Source organism: Clupea harengus, chromosome 3 (genome assembly GCF_900700415.2).
Source record: "Clupea harengus chromosome 3, Ch_v2.0.2, whole genome shotgun sequence".
Taxonomy (NCBI): domain Eukaryota; kingdom Metazoa; phylum Chordata; class Actinopteri; order Clupeiformes; family Clupeidae; genus Clupea; species Clupea harengus.
Genome location: NC_045154.1, coordinates 16,424,296 through 16,448,136, shown reverse-complemented (window position 1 = coordinate 16,448,136; position 23,841 = coordinate 16,424,296). Strand labels below are relative to the sequence as shown.

The 23,841-nt window shown below is 43.1% G+C and overlaps 2 protein-coding genes across 12 annotated transcripts in view; one reads left to right on the top strand and one right to left on the bottom strand.

The window, feature by feature from the left end:
* c2cd5 (C2 calcium dependent domain containing 5) overlaps positions 1–6,801 on the top strand; it is a 44,344-nt gene extending 37,543 nt beyond the window's left edge. For all 9 annotated transcript variants that reach the window (XM_031564772.2, XM_031564778.2, XM_031564776.2 and 6 more), the window contains 3 exons: positions 1,561–1,754; positions 1,942–2,088; positions 4,939–6,801. In XM_031564772.2, coding sequence (XP_031420632.1) covers positions 1,561–1,754; positions 1,942–2,088; positions 4,939–5,061 — 464 coding nt within the window. In that variant the 3' untranslated portion in view covers positions 5,062–6,801. The remainder of the gene's footprint in view (positions 1–1,560; positions 1,755–1,941; positions 2,089–4,938) is intronic.
* A 7,518-nt stretch (positions 6,802–14,319) lies between these two features.
* Positions 14,320–20,278, bottom strand: LOC116220006. 3 transcript variants are annotated; one of them, XM_042704517.1, is made up of 4 exons: positions 16,313–20,278; positions 16,060–16,218; positions 15,769–15,855; positions 14,320–15,339 (listed from the first exon to the last, which is right to left on the bottom strand). In XM_042704517.1, exons 1-4 carry the CDS (start codon positions 16,538–16,540, stop codon positions 15,010–15,012), a joined length of 804 nt encoding a protein of 267 aa, XP_042560451.1. In that variant the 5' UTR covers positions 16,541–20,278; the 3' UTR covers positions 14,320–15,009. The 3 variants fall into 2 exon arrangements, 1 of the variants encoding a protein (XP_042560451.1); XR_006151792.1 differs by having other exon boundaries at positions 16,060–20,278.
* Positions 20,279–23,841: the final 3,563 nt, after the last annotated feature.

Genomic DNA, 23,841 nt, shown 5'->3' with positions numbered 1-23,841 from the left:
GAGCAAAACGGCAAACTCCACACCTGCTCCAAAAGAGACCAATCCCAGACACAGATCACACCTGGTCATGCCAATGGGGGGACAGGCAGATCATCCATCGTTAAATATAACACACACGCAGATCAGCCATCGTTAAATATAACACACACGCAGATCAGCCATCGTTAAATATAACACACACGTAGATCATCTATCGTTAAATATAACACACACGCAGATCATCCATCGGTAAATATAACACACACGCAGATTGAATCCATGCATGTCGTTTTTCACTTTTGTGAATTAGTTAATCAAGCATTGCTTCTTCTGCTGAAATGGACAAGCCACCCCTGGTGTGTGTGTGCGCGTGTGTGTGTGCGCGTGTGTGTGCGCGTGTGTGTGTGTGTGTGTGTGTGTGTGTGTGTGTGTGTGTGTGAAGCTTAATCCGATTGGTCTATTTTCAGACCATCCGGAGCACTTGTGCCATGATTATATTGTTTGGCTAAGAAGCTTTGTGAGCGTGAGTGTGTGTGTGTGTGTGTGTGTGCGAGTGCGTGCATGTGGACACAGCGAGCTTTGAACTATTTCTTGCCAGGTGTGATTTTCACTGAAGCACTGCACAGGCCTGTTTGCTTCCTCTCCTCACAGACGGAGTGGATCAGTCTGTCCATCTGTCTGGCCTGTGTGTCCGTCCATCCGTCTGTCTGTCTCTGTCCGTCTGTCTGTCTGTCTCAGCCACCCAATCATTCATTCCGCTTTGCACTCTTGCCTTTGCCATGACTGTCTCTTTCTCACTAATCTTGTTTGTTTTCACTGTGCGAGTGTGTGTGTGTGTGTGTGTGTATGTGTGAGAGTGTGGGTGTGAGTGTGAGCGTGAGTGGTGCTCACTGCATGGCTTGGCCACCTGTGCTTCTAGCAGCCATTAATTAGTGTTCAGCAGCACACACTTAAACACAGACGCATTTATTCATACTCTCTCTCACACACAAACACACACACACACACACACACACACATTCACTCTGTCACTGACAAACTCACTCTTTCTTTCTCTCTTTCTCACTCACACTCACTCAGACTCACACACACACACACACACACACACACACACACACACACACATACTGTGGTATGTGTTTGCCAGCTGTATTTCTGTCTGTGACACACACACACTGTCTGTCCCTCACAGCTGGTTGTGTGTAGCGCCTCTGAAGGCTGTGTCCACTATTCCCCCCCCCCCCCTCTCTGTTTTCCTCTCTGCCCTCTTTCCCCTGTCTCTCTATCCCTCTCTCTCTCCCTCTCTCTCTCTTTCCCCTCTCCCTCTATCCCTCTCTCTCTTTCCCCCTCTCTCTCTCCCTCAATCCCTCACCCCCACTTTCTCTCTTCCTCTTCTGTCTATCTCTCTCTCTCTCTGCCCCCAACCTTATCCCTTCTTCTCTCCCTCCACACCTCCCCTGTCTCTCTCCCTCGTTCTCTCTCTCTCTCCGTCCACCCCCCTCCCCTTCTCTCCCTTTTTTTCTCTCTTCTCTCCTTCTCCCCTCCTCCGTGTCTCTCCCCCTGGTTCTCTCTCTTTTCTAGCCTCGTCGCTGGAGAGGGGGAGTCCGCTGCCCGACGGCCGCTCGCGCTCGCTGCGCTCCACGCGCTCTTTCCACGGGAGCTCCGTCGCCGTGGTGAAGATGACTCCGCTGTCCTTCATCCCCGGGGCCAAGATCATCAAGTACCTGGGCATCATCAACATGTTCTTCATCAGGGAGACCACCTCCCTCAGAGAGGTCAGCACCACGCCGGGGTGGACAGCGTCTGCTGATGTGGAGTTCATCGCACTGTGTTGTTCTGTGTTGTACAATATCTGAATTGACAACAGTGCTGATCTGTGTGTCTGTGTGTCTGTCCCTGTGTGTGTGTGTGTGTGTGTGTGTGTGTGTGTGTGTGTGTGTGTGTGTGTGTGTGTGTGTGTAGGAGGGTGGCGTGAGTGGGTTTCTGCACACGTTCATAGCAGAGGTCTTTGCCATGGTTCGTGCTCATGTGGCCGCCCTCGGGGGCAACGCTGTGGTGTCCTACAGCATGAAGGAGTGTGTGTTCATGGAGAACCCAAACAAGAACCAGGTCAGTACACACACACACACACACACACACACACACACACACACACACACGCGCACTGTCACATAAACCCTAACTCACACACATTTGTGCACGCTCACACTTTCATGAACACACACACACACACACACACACACACACACACACACACACACACCAAAGAGGGGGTTCCACATTGCCCGATGGATAAGGCAATGTGCATGTGTTACCCAGTAGACCTTAGGCAACTGGGTCCCCCTTTATGAGCTGGGTTCTGCTCAAGAGTTTTTCCTGTTAAAAGGGAGTTTTTCCTTGCCACCATTGGCTTCAGGCTCGGTTAAGTGCCTTGAGACAATCTCAGTGTTATTGCAGACCTGCCAACATGTACGCATTTTGCGTACCTGGCACGCATTTTGACATCAAAGTACGCTGGTACGAGTTGATGCTCTAAAACTACGCATAACGTTCAATATTGCATTGCCGGTTTTCAACAGGTTCAACCTTCAAAGTCTGTCTGTGTCGAGTCGCCAAGGCGTACATGGGCAGCTGCAGCAGAGCAAGAAGCAGCAGAGGAGTTTGACCAATCAGACCCACAGACTATCGTTACTATCCTCTGTTTGACCCTCGAAATCAGAGAGTACTAGGTTACACTGCAGTCAGTAGAATCAACCGCTGTTTAGGTCTCAGTTAGCGATTTTTCATTCATACTTACCTAACTCTCCCTTCTCGCCCACATCTGGCCAATTCTTCAAGTGAGGACATTAAACAAAGTTAAAAATCACCGAAAGGTAAACTAATTAGTAATGCAGAGATAAGACGTTAAATTAATTTATTTTAGCCCAACGATGTTAACCATGCGGTCTTCATATCATGTTCGCCATCGATTTAAAATGGTAACTAGATCTAAGTGTCTTGGCTGTGTTACAAATGGTTTGACGTTACGCTTTCTTGGTGTTTTGATATTACTAATTTCAGACAAACTCTTGTAGTATGCTACCATGGCAGAACCACCGGATAAAAGAAAAAGATCGCATGCACCTCAAAAAATCATTGATAGTTCCTGGGAGAGATGGCCATGCCTCCGTTCTTTTCAGACTTCCCTACCATGCTTTCTGCACAGTGTGTAATGTCAATATTGACATCAGTTACCAAGGAGCAACGGGTAACGAACACAGTATGATGCAAATTATCAGAGAATCATAGGCCTACCTGTCCGATGTTCTCAAGTTCAGCTTTCTACCTTGTCCACACATAGGCCTACGCACAGCTATTGTCATGTCACAGTGTAATAGGCTATATGTTTCTACTAATAATACGCTAATGATAATAGCCTAATAAAACTCTTCCACTGACTAGAATTTAATTAAATGATAAAGAAGCGAACACAGCGCCATCATTTGGTCTTAGCAGTTGCCTAGTCCTGATATCACATTGTGTCATTGGGCTTGCATTCAAACGTCAGACATGGGGAGAAAAAATAAATGTGATGAAACATGACACTTGGCAGGTATGAGGTCGTGTTAAATATGTTAATTAAAAAGGGAAAAAATATAGCATGACCATTGTTTGTTTGTTTGTTTGTTTGTTGTCACAGTCATCACTTGTTATCACAGTCTTTTTTTTTTTTCATTAGGCCTACTAAAGTGGTTCAGAACTGCATTATGTATTAGCTCAGAATGCTGTCTATTGGTTCAAACATGCAACAGCATTATAACTAATAAAATGAAGGCCACAAAATCTTGGACAGGACAATAGGCAAAATCAGGGGGGTATCTATGAACAGTTCTCTCCATAGACATATATAAGCTATTTGCAGATTTTGTTCCATTTCTCTCAATAATGGTCAATAATTAGTAGTTAAAGAAGCACTATTTCGATAGTTTAGATTTCTTCTTAGTATTTTCAAAGTGCACGAGCTGTGGGAGCACAAGAAAAGGTAGCGTCTAGCAGCGATTACCATAGACATATGCACATGTATACATGTCTATGGCCATTATAGCCTTGCTACCGATATTCAAAGTAACATGGAGACAAAACTTTTTGGGAGAACTTCACGTCGATCATAAACCCTAAAATAAAAAAAAAACGACTCAGTGAAATCGGTTGAGAAATGTAAACGCTATAGTGCTTTTTATCCAGAAAAACCGCAGCTCCACCGTTCTTGCGTTAGTTTACAGGCAAGTTTAAATGCATGTGACCATTGAGTTGCACAGTTTCTGACTAGCAGTACATGTCTGTGTTTTCAAGGTTCGACAAATGTTTTTCAGCATTTATATCCGTCACAGACATCAAAATAACCTCCAATATACAGTGGACAAGGCTATATTGATGTCTCTTTTCTGTTGTCTTCATTTGCACATTTGGCATTGAGGTAATCCAAAAGTAACGCAAAGTAATCAAGTTACATTACTTTAATATTGTGATACTTGGATTAGGTTACTGAATAAAATTTTTAACAGGTAATCAGTAATTGTTTCGGAATACATTTTTAAAGTAATCCTCCCAACCCTGGTAATCAGTGACTTGTGACGTTCCTTGTTATTGCCATCAGTTCAAGTTCGCCAGGAGTGCAGCTCGCCTAGAGCGCCAAATGTGCTAGGGCCGGCCCTGCCGCCGCCCCCCCCCCCAGGGGTGGTACTCAAACACATTTTCCAATATTGGCAGGTCTGTTATTGGTGCTATATAAATCAATTCAATAAAATGTGTTTGTGTGTGTGTGTTGTGTGTGTGTTTGTGTTTGTGTGTGTGTGTGTGTGTGTGTGTGTGTGTGTGTGTGTGTGTGTGTGTGTGTGTGTGTGTGTGTGTGTGTGTGTGTGTGTGTGTGTGTGTGTGTGTGTGTGTGTGTGTGTGCTCGCTCGTTCTCGTCCTTTCCAGGCGCAGTGTCTGATCAACGTTAGTGGAGATGCGGTTATCTTCACACGGGAAACAGACCTGGAGACGTCCTCCACACAGCTACAGGCGGCAAACCCGCAATCCAACGAGGACACGCCCGCATAAACTCTCTCACACACACACACACACACACACACACACACACACAACTCTCTGGATTCCTCTATTTGTGCATGCTGAGGACCTGCTTGTGTTTATCACTCAAAATCTACATTCCACAGGAAGAGGCAGCTAGGGTGTAGAAAGGAACTTGTGTGTAGGAACGTGTGTGAGTGAGTTTGTAAGTGTGTGTGAGGTGAGTGTGTGTGCGCGTGCGTGCACGTACAGATGTGTGTGTTTGGGATAGGATGTCAATTGGCCAAAGTATGTTTGTCTTTTTAATCCGATAATCTGTAAGCTTGTGTGTTGCTCTCAGACAATCAAGAGGAAGTTGGCATCTAAATATTTGTGTTGAGGTTCCTTCCACGGGCCAAAGTGTGTTTTGAAAGGAGTCTTGAGGTCGATGTGTCCCTATTGTGGTCGAATCTCAGTGAGTCTGTCCCACGCAGACCATGTCGCTCAAGCGCAGCCATACTAACACCTGTGCAGTCCATCCCTTTGTCTGGAGCAGCAGGGAAGACGCTCACACATTTCACACACTTCACACACTTCACACGTCAACCAGGACCAGAATTGGGCCAGGTTCTCTATCGCAGATTTGCTTTTAACCTTTCAGAAACTTCTCGTAGGGGGAGAGAACAGTTAAGAACCCTCTCGTCAGGGGAGAGAACCTTCTTTGAGCAGTTTAGAATCCTCTCGTCAGGGGAGAGAACCTTCACTTCAGAGTGGAGGCCCCTCTCTTCAGGATGGAGAACCATTTTAGGAGATCTTTTGATGGTCGAGAACCCACCTTGAGGAATGTTGCCTGTAGTTTCTCAACTATAAGGGGCTTTTACTCTGAGTGTTTTTTTTAGATTGAAGGTACTGGCTGGTATTGTTGGACTTGAACTAGTCTGTCTCCGGAGGTGTGTGAGTCCACCTGAACTAATCTGTCTCCATAGGGAGGTGTGTGAGGCCACCTGAACTTGTGTGTGTGTGTGTGTGTGTGTGTGTGTGTGTGTGTGTGTGTGTGTGTGAGTGTGAGTGAGGCCACCTGAAATGCTAGTCTGTCTCCGGAGGTGTGTGTGTGTGTGTGTGTCCACCTGAAACGCTAGTTTAGCACCGTGCCAATAGTCCTGATGGGGTTGACATACCACGACCCGCTGACAAGTAGCAAACCTGGCCCATTTTTTGTGTGTGTGTGTGTGTGTGTGTGTGTATAAAGTAAAATATGGGAGCTAGAGCTGGCCAATCATCAGCCTGTCCTCTCAACCCAAAACACACACACACACACACACACACACACACACATTTTGAAATAAAAGCCATACTCAAACATCATTGCCCAGACCGTCACCTTCATCCACACACAATTGCACCAGGCACACAAACCCCCCCATCCTGTACTACTGACATCCTTCAAATCATGTGTAAATGCTGGATTTGTTTTTTATTATTGTTTTTATTTTAGTTTAGGTGCCACAGAATCAGTTTGAAACTGTTTTTATTTACAAGCGGGAAGATATGTTTTTTTTTTTTTTTTAAAGCTTCAGCTAGTGTCTTTTTTCTGTGCATGAGCATTGCTGTACATAGAGTGTGTGTGTCAGTCTGTCTGTCTGTGTGTCTGTCTGTCTGTCTGGAAACGTCCTGTTGATGACTTGAATGCTTAGAGTGACTCTGGTCAGCTCTGTCTCTCTGTCGTCCATTTTTCTGCCTGAAGACGAATCTTGCACAATAAATAACAATTAATAAACTCGTATATACATACGCAGGGCTTACTGTGATATCTGCACACCGCACCTTGAAGACCGACTGTGAGGCTTCTATCAGATAGAAATGCACATTTTTAAGGGGGTGTAAATGGTTCCTTGTGTGCACACATACATACATACACACACACACACGTACGTGTGTATCTTTGTGTGTATAGTTAAGGACCTCAGAAGCATCTCACTTGTGCAGCTGAACGACTTCTATCCAAAATGCCCTGTGCATCACCAGCTGACATGGTGAGAACTCTTACTGAAGAGAGAGGAACTGCTAGCACAGAGGTACTCCAAGAGGCTCATGTTCTTGAGCAGATGCTCCTTGACCACACTCTACACAAACAGGAAGCAGAAGACAGGTGTCCCTGGCACGCACACACACGCACACGCTCCTTTCAAAGGCACGGGTGCCGCTGACGCATAGGCTGTCAAAGTTCACCTTGTCCCCTTCAGATGATATTAGATTAGATTAGATTAGATTCAACTTTATTTGTCATTGCACAGAGTACAAGTACTGAGGCAACGAAATGCAGTTAGCATCTAACCAGAAGTGCAAAATCAGAAGAGTGCCGAGTATGTGCAAAGTGGTAATATAAAAATAGATAAATAGAATATATACAGTATGGTATAAGATATAAGTGGTATGAACAGTAAGCAGCAATAATGATGATTAGTGCAGATGTGATATAGATATATGTAAAGTGCAGGTGAAGTACAGGTGAAAGTGGCAGTAGAAGTTATAAATGAGGTAGGAGACATGTTAAGATATAAATACGGTAAATATGGATATGGACAACAATTTTAAATAAATAGATATAAACAAATGAACAGTTTTAGTGCAAATGTTCAGTGGCTGGGGGGAGGTGTGTGGCAGTCAGGCCAGGGTAGAGGGGGGAATACAGTCACTGTAGGAAGGAATGTGAGGGGGTAGCCAGGGGGGCTATCACCGTGATGCACAGTTCAGCAGGGTGACAGCCGCAGGGAAGAAGCTGTTCCTGAGCCTGCTGGTCCGGGGAACGGAGGACCCTGTAGCGCCTCCCTGAGGGGAGGAGGGCAAACAGTCTGTGGTTGGGATGGGAGCTGTCCTTCTCGATGCTGCGCACTTTCCGCAGACATCTTTTGCGCTGGACAGCCTCGATGGTGGGGAGTGGGGAACCAGTGATGCATTGGGCAGATTTCACTACCCTCTGGAGAGTTTTGCGGTCCGCAACAGAGCAGCTGCCATACCAGACTGAGATGCAGTTGGTGAGGATGCTCTCAATGGTGCAGCGGTAGAAGTTCACCAGAATCTGAGGAGACAGATTTGCCTTCTTCAATCTCCTCAGGAAGAAGAGACGCTGGTGAGCCTTCTTGACTAAGGTTGAGGTGTTGAGGCTCCAAGAGAGGTCCTCGGAGATGTGGACACCCAGGAATTTAAAGCTGGTGACACACTCCACCTCCGTCCCGTTGATACAGATCGGGGTGTGTACGCCACGTTTGGTCCACCTGAAGTCCACAATTAGCTCCTTGGCGGAGTGTAGTGCCGTGGAGATGGCATCCTCCGTGCTCCTATTCTGGCGGTAGGCGAATTGGAGGGGGTCCAGTGTGGGTGGTAGACATGTTTTGAGATGAGCCAGGACCAGCCTCTCAAAGCACTTCATGATGGTTGGAGTGAGTGCAACTGGGCGAAAGTCATTAAGGCTCGCTGCTTTGGAGTGCTTTGGCACCAGCACGATGGAGGTGGTTTTGAAGCACGTGGGGACAGCTGCTTGGGCCAGTGACATGTTGAATATGTCAGTCAAGACCTCAGTCAGCTGCCCAGCACAGGTCCTGAGCACCCGTCCAGGGATGCCATCAGGGCCAGCAGCCTTTCGTGCATTAGTCCTGCTCAGTGCAGAACATACGTCGGTGGAGGAGAGTGTGAGGGGCTGGTGGTCTGTGGTGAGCACAGCCTTGATGGCCGCCTCCTGGTTGTCCCTGTCGAAGCGGGCATAAAAGCTGTTAAACTCATCAGGGAATGATGCTTCGCCGGTTTGGGGGGAGGTGTTGGTGGGTTTATAGTCCGTTATGGCCTGGATGCCTTGCCACATGCGTCGGGGGTTTGAGTTGTTTTTGAATCAGTATGACTTAAATGCAGTGCACATCTTCAAGATTAGTTTCAGCCTCCTCTGATGTAAGTTACTCTGAATGCCTTACGAGACAAAACTCCTAAGATGCTTATCATTTGCAGTGTGTCATGGTGTCGACAGTGTGCCGTGGTGTCCACAGTGCCATCGTGTCCACAGTGAATTTGTCTCTGTTTTGTGTGTAGTAGCGACCATATGCCGTTGAGGGCAATATGTTTCAACTTATACAAAATTGTGAACCTAGACTATGGACTTGCTAAGCTCGGGAAAGTACACACTGTAGGCCCACAGCAAAACAGGCTACAGTAATGTAATCATGACACATTTATGAATATAACACAGTACTCTGTGCGATGTAGGCAATAACAAAGATCACTTTCGTTACAAGTTACTATTGTAATGTATTAATGTAGCCTACTAACATGTGTTACGTCCACATGGTTCAAAGTGGAGATAACATAAATAGGGAGACCACACAGTGTTAAGGTTAATCAAAATATAGTTTATTTCAAATGGCCAAATCAAATACTTACAAAAAGTCAGTCAATGAGAGGCAAGAAAAAGTAAAGATCAATGTGGTGCAGATCAGCATAGTGTATGTGTAGTGGTAAAATGGATAGAAGAGGGAGCTGAGGAAAAGGTGCTGCAGCCAACCCCAGTAGCTGCAGGCCCTGAGCAAGCCGAGAAGATCAGAGAAGATCAGAGAGGATCAGAGAGCACCAGAGAGAGACCGAACTCACATCAGGAACTCTTTTTAAATGTCCCCGCCAATCAGCTGCCATCTAGCCACGTTGGCCAGACCAGACAGCTCCCCCTGTAGACTGGAGGGAGAGGGACAGCCCAAAGAGTGAGGCAGACCCAGCACGGCCAAGCCGGGCGTGACATACACTAATGATAGTGATTATGATAGTTGAGTCATTTCACCTATTGCCTGATCTTTATATTTGGCTTGTGTGGCATTTTCTTGACGTATTGATATCTTTATAAATGATTAAATGAAAAAAAGGATTTTAATTCTCTTTCTTATTGTTGTGTTTGTGTGGACCCCCGGAAGAAGCTGGGGAACCAAATAAAGAATGAATGATTGAAGTTTTATGAAAGTATGTTACATATTATTAGAGTATGGCAACCTTACACAATAATTGACATATTGTTGTTTCTCAGAGACAATATTTTTCAAATGTTTCAAATTTTTTCTCATATTTTGTGCCAAATATGACCAGCCAATAGGGCTAGCCCACAAAACTAGCAACTAGCGGGGTGTCCAGTGATGGAGTCTTCCGACTTCCGGCCTGGATTCTCGTTTCCGTTTCTGCCCCAGAGTCAGGAATCAGGACATCAGAATCAGAGTCAGAATAGTATTTATTTACCTACCTGGAATTTGTTCTGGTGTGTAGGTGCATACAGTGAACATAAAAACATACAAACACAATAAGTACTACACATAACATAAAAACATAAAAACACACTAAGTACAACACATTAGAGAAGCACACAGTATATAGGATACAATATATATATATAAAAAAAAATGTATATAAAAAAGTATATTAGAGGTAAAATGCAAAGAGCAGGGCAGGAGTGCAAAAGTGAATGTGCAATGTGCAGTGTGCAATGTAGTGTGTGTTAACATAACACATGGGAGCACTGTGGTGAATGGATGGAAAGGGTGACCCCTGACCCCTGTCAAAGGCTTCATCGATGTGTCCCCTACCAGGATGCCCCGGGGCTCTGTACTGGCACTGTGGTGATGCTGACCAGGATGCCCCGGGGCTCTGTACTGGCACTGTGGTGATGCCGGCCAGGATGCCCGGGGCTGTGTACTGTATTTATAGTAATATAGCAATTAGTAAGTGTATTTTTGGGGTCTACTAGAATAGATTTACATGCTTCAATGGTCCGAAAACACATGAAGTTTCTCATACTGAACATCTCTATTCACCCTCTATCTGAAACACATTATTCTTCTCATACTGTACATCTCTATTCATCCTCTATCTGAAATGCCTTGTTAGAGGTCCTGTCTTTAAGCACCACCCCCCCCCCCCCCCCCCCCCCCCACCCCCAACACACACACACACACACACTCAGTCAGCTGAGAAAAGTGGTTTCTGTGAGAGAGAGTTTCTCCCTCTGGCCTGTCCTTTGGGCTTCTGTAACTTTGCACACCGCTCATATGTACAACAAGCTACTGTATATAACAGACTAAAGGAAAGGGGGAAACCGGAAAAGCATCAGAGGTCCCCTTTAATTATTTAAACTGGCAGAAATGCAGACAGACAGACAAAGCCTGCATTCATTACTGTCACTGTTGCAGCAAGTTTGGCCAGTTTTCAAGGCTGACTTGGCTTGAGAATCTGTGAGATTTGTGCATGCTAGTGTGAGACGGGACATGCAATCGTGTGTCTAGAGAGTTGGCAGCCCTGTTACAGTAAAACAACATCTTATTTTAGACATTCTCCAGGCAACTTCCTGTCCGAGCGATGTTTATTCTCTGGCCGCTCTAGATCTGACAAGCTAGGAGCAGCACTGATTTGTGTCCGTGGTACAGAGCCATTGACTGTTCTAGGAGCAGCACTGATTTGTGGCCGTGGTACAGAGCCATTGACTGTTTTCTCATTTGGGAGAGTGCCATCTGTCCCTGCGCTGGATCTCGCTTGCCAAAGACCTCCCACAGGCCTGTGTCATGCTGAGCGTTTATGGAGATGTGACACACACACACACACACACACACACACACACACACACACACACACACACACACACACACACACACACACACACACACACAGGCCTGTGTCATGCTGAGCAGTCACACCCCACCGCCTTCTCCTCCCCCCTGCACGTTGCCATTATCCGGGAGCCATATTCTCTTTTGGCACACATACTGCAGGAAGCAGTCTTATTGTGATTTACCATAATAGTAACTTAGTAACTAGTAACTAGATCCGTTTCATTATTATAATTTTTGTTTTACTTATTTGCCTTATTCTTTTGTTTGTTATGCAAAGCAAATTTCTGAGAGATCTGAAACAAAACATAAATCACATTCTATTCCCCACAACTTCAATTTGTCATTGCTAAACTATTTCCTTCTGTGCAACAAAAGCATTTTGACCTTTGGATGTGAAATGGAATTATGGAGTACAGATGATGCATCCAAGAATTGCTCATGGATTTATGGTAGCTAATCTAATCCTTCATTTAATCGCGCACACAAGCACAGTGCACACATGTCACCGGCACCGCGTCGTTCCACCATGCAAATGAACCTATGCCGACGCTGGTTTGACGTCAGTACTCGTCTGCCATCGGGAGGACAGCACGGGAATAACGGGACAGATCTTACGCAAATTCATTTGGTTCCGCATTATTTCTTGATATATAGCTTAATGAACTTTAGCACTCAGGATACAGTCGGCATTGTGGGCGGAATGCGAGTGTGTGTATGCGTGCGTGAGCAGGAATGTAAGTCAGTAGAGGATGGACTTCGAATCTCAGCGGAGCTGAACGACTGCTGCAAGTGTCCTATCGTCCTCACGACCGCACATCTTTAGCATCCGAAAAAAGAGACATCAAAACTATTTTACATATCAACAAATGGTGGATATTCGTGGGTAGGCGAGTGGTTTCAGGATGACCCCTCTCAGGTGCAGTCGAAAGTGCCTTTGGCTGGCAATAGTGCTGGCTGTTCTCGCACTGTGCTGGTTTTGGATTGAGGACCGGAGCGTTGACTTGAAGAGGCTCATGAGTGACATACATCAGCTTCAGTCGCAGTGGAGGAGGAACGCCACGAACAGCGAGGCACTCGGGTGAGCTATGTTCCAGTTTGTAGATTGCGATCTCGTGATGAGAACTAAAGTAGCAGTCGCATGGCTATGCATGTAAAATAAACGTGAAACCATCCTCCTACACGCATATCCACACACGAGCATAAATATTCTCCTAAAATCTTATTCGACCATTTGTAAAGCCAACACCACAATGAACAGACTGGCCAGGCTGCGATAGCGTGAATGTGTCCCGAGATGGACTCTTCATTCACCAGAGTAGGCTATTCACCAGGCCAGTCATTGTCCTCTGGACCTCACGGAGAACAACCCCCATTTACAGCGAGGTCGAGCTGCGCCCCTATTGGCGCGTCAAACCAGCCATGCATCCATGCGTAGGTTAATGTCAGTGTTCAGCATGTATTCTCGGATGTCCGCGGATGTCAGATAGGCGTTACGTGGTGTGGAAGAGGGGAAACTAGGTATTGTTGTAACACGGGGACAGTTGTAACTTTCTTAATATCTCAGATCGTGTCCAACGTTATGGGATTAAAGTTGCAAACAACACGTGTGATGGCATCAGTATGCTACGTCCAAAATTTCAGTTTGTGTCTCAATCTCTGTCAAAAGTTATAGTCCCCAGATAGTAAAAGGCCACTGGACCACTGTCTGCTCACTGGAGGCACAGCTGGCGGTCTACCAGTGCGTAACCTTAGTCTTTAATTGCGCAAGAATTTGACTGCACAATTAATGCGTTTCGACAGGAACACAAGGAACAGGTGGTTGTGTGATTTCCGAACTAGATGGTAGTATAATTATTAGCTGCATACAATGAGCTATATTAATTCATATCAAATACTAGGTGAGGTCGGCTGGACACAATTACACACAACAAGCCAGTGCAATGGGGTAGCCACTCTTGCATAGATGTGACACCCTAAGCAATTTAGGGGTAGTAATGAGGTAGAATAAATAAATAATGATGTGATTTGAAACAAGTGATGTCAACAGGTTATTGTAATCATGATTTGGTACTAAAGCTGAATCCAGGAAAGGCCTAATCCTTTAGGAGCAAAGATGGGCCGAGGATCACTAGTTTGCCAACAAATTTGTGAGCAAATAATTGAAATGTTTAAAATGTTTCTCAAAGAAAGATAGGAAGGGATTTGGATATTTTACCCTCCACGGTGCATAACATAATTAAAAGATTCAAGGAATCGGGAGGAATTTCAGTTCGTAAAGGGCAAGGGCGCAAGCCTAAGCTGTATAACCATGATCTCCAATCCCTCAGACGGCACTGCATCAAGAATCGTCATTCATCTATAAGCGATATAACCACATGGGCTCAGGATTACTTTAGCAAACCTTTGTCAAGCACTACAATACGTAGTTTCATCCACAAATGCCAGTTAAAACTTTACAGTGCCAAAAGGAAGCCTTATGTTAACCATGTCCAGAAGCGCCGTCGACTTCTCTGGGCTCGGAGGCATCTGGGATGAACCATCACACAGTGGAAACGTGTATTGTGGTCAGATAAATCAGTATTTCAGGTCTTTTTTGGAAGAAATGGACACCGTGTCATCCGGACCAAAGAAGAAGAGGACCATCCAGACTGTTAGCAGCAACAAGTCCAAAAGTCAGGGTCTGTCATGGTATGGGGTTGTGTCAGTGCCCTTGGCAAAGGTAACTTACATTTCTGTGATGGCACCATTAATGCCGAAAAGTACACTGTAAAACCTGATAAGTTAACTTTACTTAAAAGAATTGTGGAAACCGATTACCTGGAAAAAATTAAGTAAAAGAACTTATCTGTTTAAGTTAAACTAAGTGACTTGTTCACTTAAAATAAACTAGCACACAGTGAGAAGGCAATACTCAAAAGAACTTATCTGTTTAAGTTAAACTAATTGACTTGTTCACTTAAAATAAACTAGCACACAGTGAGTAGGCAATACTCAAAAGAACGTATCTGTTTAAGTTACACTAAGTGACTTGTTCAATTAAAATAAACTAGCACAGTGAGTAGGCCATACTCAGTTCACTTCAGTTGTGAAAATAAGAGAAAACAAAGTTAAGTGTTCTTGGCATACTTAAGTAAAGTGAACTTGGCTCAAATAAAGGCACTTACCAAAGAAACAAAGTTCTCATAACTCAAGTACATGAGTAAAAAGCAATCAGCAATACTACATTTTTCAAAGTAAATTGAACTCAAATACCCTGCAATTGTAAGTTCAGTGAACTTGGATAAAATGAGGAAACCGATTACCTGGAAATACGTAAGTTTATTGAACTTGTGAACAGTAACGTAACAACTTCTGATTTCGTGCCCTGTGCTTATGAGCTCATGAGAGCATTTTTTAAGGTTTGCATTTTTGGGCTGAGTTTGTTTTGCCCAATATCCAAGAGGATCTTTTGAATGAACTCAAATGAATACCTCATTGATCTGGGATAGTCAAGGTGCAATGCATATACAAGTCCAAACAAAAGACAAAACGCCTCTGGATATGAAGACAAGTCATCCAAGACTAGGTCCCCCTCAAGAATGACCGCAACGATGCTAGGGTGCAAGTGCAAACCAGCAGCATTAGGCTTTGGATCATCCTCTGGGATGACGGTAAGTATGCCCACTGGCACATGGGCTGAGTCCTCTCCGTTGTCCGAGTCCTGCATAGAAATCAACACAATAATGTTTGAGACAATAGATAAGGACAGAATCAGTGAATAGACATACACAAGATGATGAGTAAGCACGTGTGAGCAAGTCAGCAAAGAGAGAGAGAGAGAAAAATCCATCCACCAATAAATGTTGTCTGAAAGTAAAACTATGATGTTAACATGTAAAATTAGGTTCAGAAAAATATGTAGTAGTTAACCCAGGAGTGTGTTAAAAAGAAGTGAATACGGTGGAAATATGGACTATTAAAAGATATTTGCACATTTCCAAAGGATTGGAGGCATTCCATATTCAATGTCCAATCAAACCACTTCTTAGTCACCTCAGGTATATCAGTTATATGGCAGTGTTTGTGAGAAATAAATTGAAGAGAAAAATAAATACATAAATAAATAAATAAATAAATAAAAAACACTTACAAAGCAAGTCCTGCAGAACTCACTGTCATCATCTCCAAGAAACATTGGCAGACATCGCAGCACAATGGTCCGTGTCACAGTGATGTTCTAGACATGCAAAAACAATTCCAGGGGAAAATTAGTACATTTCTGTTACCGATAACAATAGCTTCAAATGCATAATCATACAAAGGACAAAATCAATAAAAAAGAAACATTTGAGAAACTCTGTCTTTCAGAGAAGCGGAGCTGTAGAACATTTTGTCAATGCATTGAATTTATACTGCTTACAGGATGAGAAATGATCATCACCTGAGTATCAATCTGGTGGAGAAAGCTTTCAAGGGATTGGCCCACTTTTCCTCTTTTGGACTTCATCATTTGAATCAGGCTGGGTGTGTGACGGTCCAGTGCTTCATAGAACTGTTGACGAAGATTCTTGCTGGCAACTCTTGAGAATTCATCGTAAATCTGAAAACATACACAAACAACTTTAAGCAACAACATTTTATGGAGATGATCTGCTATAAATTGCACTTACAATTATCTATGCATAGTCTCTTACTTGAGTTTCCGTGAAGAGCGCTGGCCATCGCTCCACCATTCTCGACACAGGTGGTTGCTCCTCCACAATTTCCTTCCTTCTAAGTGCGAAGGTCTGATCCATCTTCTTTCTAATGCCAATCACATCAGGTAAGCTTTTTTTAGCGTCCATGTCAAGTTCACGCCTTATTGCCTCAAGAGAAACTTCATCCTCTCCATCAGGGAAATTGGGCAAAAAGTTAAGTCTCATTCCTTTTAGCCTTTTTGATGTTGCAGCTTGGTGGATCCTCGTCCGGGAAATCCCTGCGCCTTCTGCAGCCAATCACTGTGACATCAGCCATTCCAGATCTCCTTAACTTGGTGCGGTAGTTTCCCATTTTAAATTTTAAACTATTTTTCCATCCACAATATCCACTATAGGATCCAGGCTCCCTCAAACAAGGGTGTTTCTTGACGAGAGCAGCTGCAACTTCATAAAAGTGATAATCTCGGGGGTACGCCATATACTTATACATGGCCTCTGCAAGTCTTTCTAGGATTGCAAGTTTCATGTCCCGAGACATTTGTAGCAGCGTGCCATCTCTCATGTAGACAAGGTCGCCTTGTCTAAGCCTGTAATTGATGTCAACAGAGAATTCTTGGATTTCAAATTCAGAAGGCCAAGGATCATGCCTATGGGTATCTTTGTTTCTTGGGCTCAGGATATCTGTGCTACAGGTGCTCAAGGAGCTGGAGTGAGCTGGAGTGAGGGCCAGAGAACTGATGATCTTGATTGTAGGCCGTTCTGGTAAGTCTGACATATCAGTCAGGTTGCAGAGGGCATTGCCAGAGAGAGGGTCTTCATATTGTAAAGTGAAATCACACTGTAGTCCCAATTTAAGTTTCAGATGTGAGAGCAATGTTTCAACATTAGATGGAAAACCAAGCAAAGTGACCTTTCTAATGTCTTCATTAGTCACAAATACTCTGATATGCCATTTGTCTTCCATAATCCTACAAAACAAAATATTTACATTGTGTCACAAAAATATTGAGGGTGGCAATACAACATTTAACTGTCAGCTGAGTACTGCTGCCACTACTCATATCAAGTATGACAGACTATTCACAGCTGATCAAATTAATTAAAAGTAATTACAGGAAAGGCTAGGCCTATGCGTAATTAGCAGAAGATGTAACGCTTTGGAGAAACAAACCACTTTCCTCTCAATTTATAAGCTGACAATGGAAGAACATCATTGAAGTCAGCCATCAGAATTGCAGTTAGCCCGACGCTGCCTTGAGTTAATTCATAGGCACGGAAATGCTCATGATACCAAGCAATCATTGGCCTGCAAATGAAGACGGCATCTGTGTTAATGATGAGCAACTGCTTAATCTGTCTGAATTCAGGGAGCCCTGCACACGAACCTACAGAAACCACCATACCAGCCACATATTTAATCCCATCAACTATTATTGATGCTGCCAAGAGAACGGTTTTATGTGCACCATACCTTTGCTGCACAAAATCTTGAATGTTCCCTGGGAATGAACTGAGCAATGCACTTTTCACGCTATGCACCTGAAGCTCTGGCTTAAAGAATGAAGCTGCATCTAAGTGGCATGCTACCATCTTCTGATGTCTTCTAGCCAAGGTGAGGGCAACATTTTTGAAGTTTTGCATCTCATGGATGACTTTTTCGAAAAAACTATGCTTTCCCTCAAATCTCATTGTCCACATATCAATCAACGGCCCAAAGACCTTGACCAGTTGAGCATAGTGCTCTACTGTATATAGTGGTGCTTCGGACGAAGCCTGCAATTGGGAAAAGCAGCCAAAAGTAGGTGTCTGTGCTCTGACACCTTATTTTCCAGGAGATACAAAGACTCCTCTGTAAATCTAGGAGAAACAACCATTTCCAAAATGTCTTTTAGCACCATTAAGACTTCCCAGGTTTCATGCCCCTCTGGCACAAGATGTCCAATCATTAGCGGGAGCAATCGAATCAGACACCAATTTTCGTGTCCATTTCCCCCTATGGTCACTTTTGAAGCCAAGGTCTTTGGAATCTCATGAGGTTTATTGACTTTGTCTGAGAAGGAATATGGGAATTCCTTGATTGCATGATTCAACACTTCAAGGGTTATGTATTTATTCTTTATCAGATCTTTAATACAGAGCTAACTCAAAAGGTACAATTCCCTCCAGAAAATCATGTAATATATCGGGCGGATATCCATGAACAGCATGGAAATAACAGAGATTCTCTGTAAGAATACACTCTCTTTTAACTCCATATTCCCGTGCCTTTGAGGAGTCCTGCATCACATCCTGAACATGCCTATCATGATCCTCCTTGTTTCTCAAGGTGAAATAACCTGAGCTGACCTCAAAATCCTGAATCTCCTCCTTACTAGCCATGCAAAACCTACACACCCTGTGACCAGAAAAGCTCTCCTGAAAACCAGCAAGGGAATGGGCAGCCAGATTGTCAGCTGCGACATACAACACAGTTCCCTTTACACTTGTACCTAGCTTCTCAATGTACACCCCATGCTCCTCTAATGACACCAGGTCTTTTATGAGGGGCTGCAGAACCTCACGGTATCCTTTTTCCTTAATTACAGTAGCCTTGCATAAAACTGCTAACTTTATGGCATGAAGACATGTGCGGTACTTTGGAGCAAGATAAGCTAGAGTCCAGTATATAGCACACAATTTGTGCTTTTTCCTTGCTGTCCCCAACGGGTTCGCAACCTCAAAATCATCAATATATAAGCCAAGGGCAATTCTAAACTCCTCATCAGTTAGTATGGCATTGTTGTGAAAAGCAGAACCATCCCTGTGGTCACAAAAATCACCCAATTGAGAGCAACTTGCAGAAAGAAACTTGTCTAAAATCTCATCTTTTCTCAGCAAAGCCTGGAACATTTGAAGCAATGGAATGTAAACTAATGTTTGACTATGCTTACTGCCATATTCCACAGGTTCCACTACTGGAAATTGTTTGGCAAAGAAAGATTCTCTCCTTCTAGACGTTGAAAGAGACCCCCCTATAGATGTGTGCTTCAGAAATGCATTCGTCTCAGCAACAGCCCTCATTATCTCCTTGATAACACTACTGTCAACATCAGGATAATGCTGTTTGAGAATCCCCTCAATGGCAGTATACACTAAAGGTTCAGAAAGCACAAATAGTTGACTGATCTCCTGGACTACTTCTTGCGTTGCACTCTCAGGGATATTCAAAATTGCTTGCATTTTAAGGAACAATGTTGCTAAATTGTGCTCCAGTTGGATATCCAAGTCCTGAACATCAATGTCTGCCATTTCCTCATCCTCACTAGTGAGTTAATCTAAAGATGCAACAGGAGCGCTCTCTTCAGAGCAGGAGAGCTGGGAAACTATCTCTGGCTTGAACGCCAGATTAACATCAATAGAGGTCTGATTATGATTTCTACTTTTATGTGTGTTAAAAGTAGAATAGACATTTGTCTCAAAATCGCAGTCTAAATAGGGACATTCAATTTTTGGGAATAATTTTAGATGTTGGCGCAAGTGTCTGAGAAAGTCTTGTTCTGTACATGTCTCATTAAACTCACACAGCTGACAGTTAAATATGTGCTCATGCTCTCTTTCTTCGGTGTGTGTGATCTGAGAGTGACATTTTGATAAGTGCACTTTCAGGGCATTAAACGAGTTGAATGTACATAAGCACTTTTGATGGAGGCATAGTATTGGGCAAGATCTGGTAAGACCACCATGCTTTAGTCTGCAATGCTTCAGCAGCTGGCCTCTTTTGGATGAGACAAATGTGCAGGACTTACAAGGCCAATGCATTCCTTTCTTCCACCTGATTCTGCAACAGGGTATATACAGCAATCCTTAAGTAAAATTGAATACCTTTTTAATACCTTTTTTACTACCTTCTGAATTTTTTTAAAACCATCACGACACTGAGTTGCAAGTGTTAATCGGCGACCTTTCTAACGTTTACGGAGATTTTGACATATATAACACTATACACAACATAATAGATTTAGAGACTCACTGATGTTGACCACATATTGCACACATTTATTTCATTTTGTGAATAAAAATAAAACAAACTACATTAAATGTGCAATGGAGAGATAGTTCCAGCACACTGGCTGGCATTCACTACATGAACTGTTGATGCATTATAAACTGGCATCTGCTATATGAATTGTTGCTGATATCACTTCACAAACTGGCATCCACTACGTGAACTGGTGTGCTATAGGCCTAATATGAACTCATGAGCAAACATCAACACGAATGGCCCTGCCTTGTTGATGCCATCAACAAGCTGTTTTTTGAAGAACGATGCTAATCCAAATCTGATGATGTAGCCGGTTTTGTCTTTACCACACGTGAATGACTTTGCGATGTCAGAGTCGGGAAACATTTCTTTAAACAGCTCCGAAATTCCTTCGTTGGAGTTCAATGAGTGGTGTTTAACTGCAGTGTTTAAACACCAGAGCCTCCGCACGCAGTGTTGGTGTGGTGCCCATAGTCACCCGGAGGTCAGACGTAGTTGCTGGAGCCGTAGCGTTGGCTTGTACCGTGGCACTAGTGGTGGTGGTGCAGCAGCACAGACAGTTGGCAGAGTGGTAGAATGAACTGCTCTCGCCGACCGCGCATTCCATTTTTATGTTTAGTGGATTGCATATGCGACCGAAGTGCATTAGCTCCCATCCAGTTGACATTGATGTGTTTTTTACAAACCGAACAATAAGCCTGCCGGTTATTCCCTACTACACCCAGCTGTCAGAAAACTTGCATTTGCCCATGACGACGACGATGGTTGTCTGGACGTTGAAGATATGCCTAAGCAAGTCAAAAACGTAAGCCAGCCAGTTGGTTACCCAGTTGAAGCGCGCAGTGTTTGAGATGTCCAACGACCACTGAATATGACGTCAGCATCAAACATACAAAGTTGAGACTTCAGGATTGATACGGGTAGATCTTTGATTATGTGCCCAGCTTTGCTAAAGCCCGCATTTAAACAAACTAACCCGAACTTTAGAAGATTGAAATTCTATCAGAATAGGACACTTGAAAAAATAATACCTATTTAAAAAAAATAATACCTCTAAAACTACATTTAACACTTTTAATGGCATTAAATTTGCCAATTTTGATTTATCACCTTTTAATACTTTTTAAAACCCCGCGGACACCCTGTGCAACAAAAGACAAAATTACTCATTAGGATACAACACTATGATTAGGCTTCAGCAGTGATTTTTTTTCTACACAACATAGTGGCAAAATTACATAAAACTAGGCTGACATCAAGTAAAATGCCCGCATGTAGCAACTCTGCATCTGCATAAAAGAGCAGCTTATCTTGGGGGTAGTGCTAACTGTTTTAGCGTCTTAGTCTTCCCTCTGGAAAGTTACACTAGGAACTACTTTTGATTAAGCCTGCTATCTGCCTTCAGAAAAGCTATCTAAGCTAGCTAGATATAGCTGCTATATCGCTAGATAGCTAACCGTTAAAATATAAAATATAATTGACACTTGAGTAAATATAAGCCATTTTACCTAGCCACAGTTTAGCACGACAGTGAAATTGTATCTGTATAGCATATATCTGTAAGTTGCTGGTTGAAAAAACATTATTAATCGAACAATTGGTTTAGTACAAATTTGCAAATGCGCGGCAACCGAAGGAACCCACCTTGAACTCGAAGCTAGCAGGCTAGCTGGTCAGTGTCAAGCAATAAACTAGCATTTGAAGGCAAACAACATTTAAAGGTCAGCGCTACATCTATTATTTTAAGGAGCGAGTTACTTACCAGCAGAAGCTGTAAATGAGTGATACTGCACCGTCCAAGACGCCGTTCTACACCAAAACCAAAAAAATAACCGAAATGCCAGAGATGTTCTGTTTCGTGTCATCGAGTGCTTGCTTCGTCGATCAGACGTTCGTCGCAAGAGAATGCAGTGCACGAGTGCTGTGTAACTTCTGGCTTGACGTCACTAGTCGTAAAAGTCCCCCGACCGCTCTGGGAATGCATATACTGTATATTAAGGTCTTTTGGATAGACTTTTCCAACTTTGTTAGAGGAACATTTTCAGAGAGTTTATCTAAACGCTAAAATATGTTTACTTTGGATTTCCTAAGGACAATGATGTCACTAAAAAGGACTTCATAATTAGCCTAACTTAGGCTACTTCTTTTCATTGCAAATTCTACATTCATAATGCAAATTCCTGGAAAGGAAACCATTGTTTTTATCTTGTATTGGGGAATGTAATACTTACATGAGATCTATTGAGTTTTCTTCTAATTCTTTGGCCCTGGACACCTGTATGCATTGTGCTATCTAGGCTATGGACTTTTATGAAGTGACCTCTTGCTTTTTATTTTGTATGCAGTTAGGCTATGTGTAGGCTGCATTTTGCTGTATATTTTGTACTGCATTTGTAATAATAATAATAATAATAATAATAATGAACGCTAGTCATTGCACACTTCAGTCTTTTTCAGTCCTGTAAGGTTATGGCAATCTGGCCAGTTTAAAGACAATATTGCAAGTCTTCAAGATAGCCTTTTTCATCTCAAAAATAGGCTAAATAATAGTAGCCTGTTTATTCAGTGGCACAAACTTCAGCAAATCAAGTAGCCTTGGCTAGGCTTACAGTTTACTTGACTTGGTTGAGAAAAGTAGGCCTTATCTAAAATTCAATAATAGGCTACTTAGTTCAGACCAGTTAATAGGACAAGAAATAACATGTGAGTTAATTTTACTCAAAATGCAGGTATCATATATATAATGGCAGAGCTTGTAGCGCAGGGTTAAGCAGTTTAAGTGCAGTTTACTTTATTTTAATGATTATTTTAACTTGTAGCTTAAGCTTGTACCACAAACTTAAGCAAACTAAAGCCGTTTAAGTGTAGTTGACTAGATTTCAGTAAGTTTGTTAACTTTTTCACCCAAAAATGTAATAACACTCAGTTTAGACAAGTAAACTCAACAAAAAACAAAAGCTGAGTCCAATTAATTGTATATTTTCAGTAAGGACAGTTGTTACGTTTTACAGTGTACATAGAGATTTTGGAGCAACATATGCTGCCTTCAAGACAACATCCTTTCCAGGGACGCCCATGCATATTTTCAATAACAAGACAAATATAAACGACATTCTGCACACATTACAGGCATGGCTGAGGAAGAAGTGTGTGCGGGTGCCGGACTGGCCTGCCTGCATTCCTGACTTGTCCCCAATAGAGAACGAACACCCCGTACCAATGCACACCTTAAGACTTGTTTGCAGGAAGAATGGGACAAAGTTACATCTGTAACCGACACACTTTTTTTTTTTAAATACCTCGAACTTAATAAACGGACAGATGATAACATTTTTGCATTGATCTGGGTGAGTTATGTATCTTATTGCACACAATAAAGCAACTCATTTTGAATACTGTTTTATAAATGATAAAGCATGCTGTATGCTTATGTGTTCCATCCAGATTAAATAACTATAATAATCAGCATTAGGGCTGTATAATTTGTCATTTGTGACAAATTTAG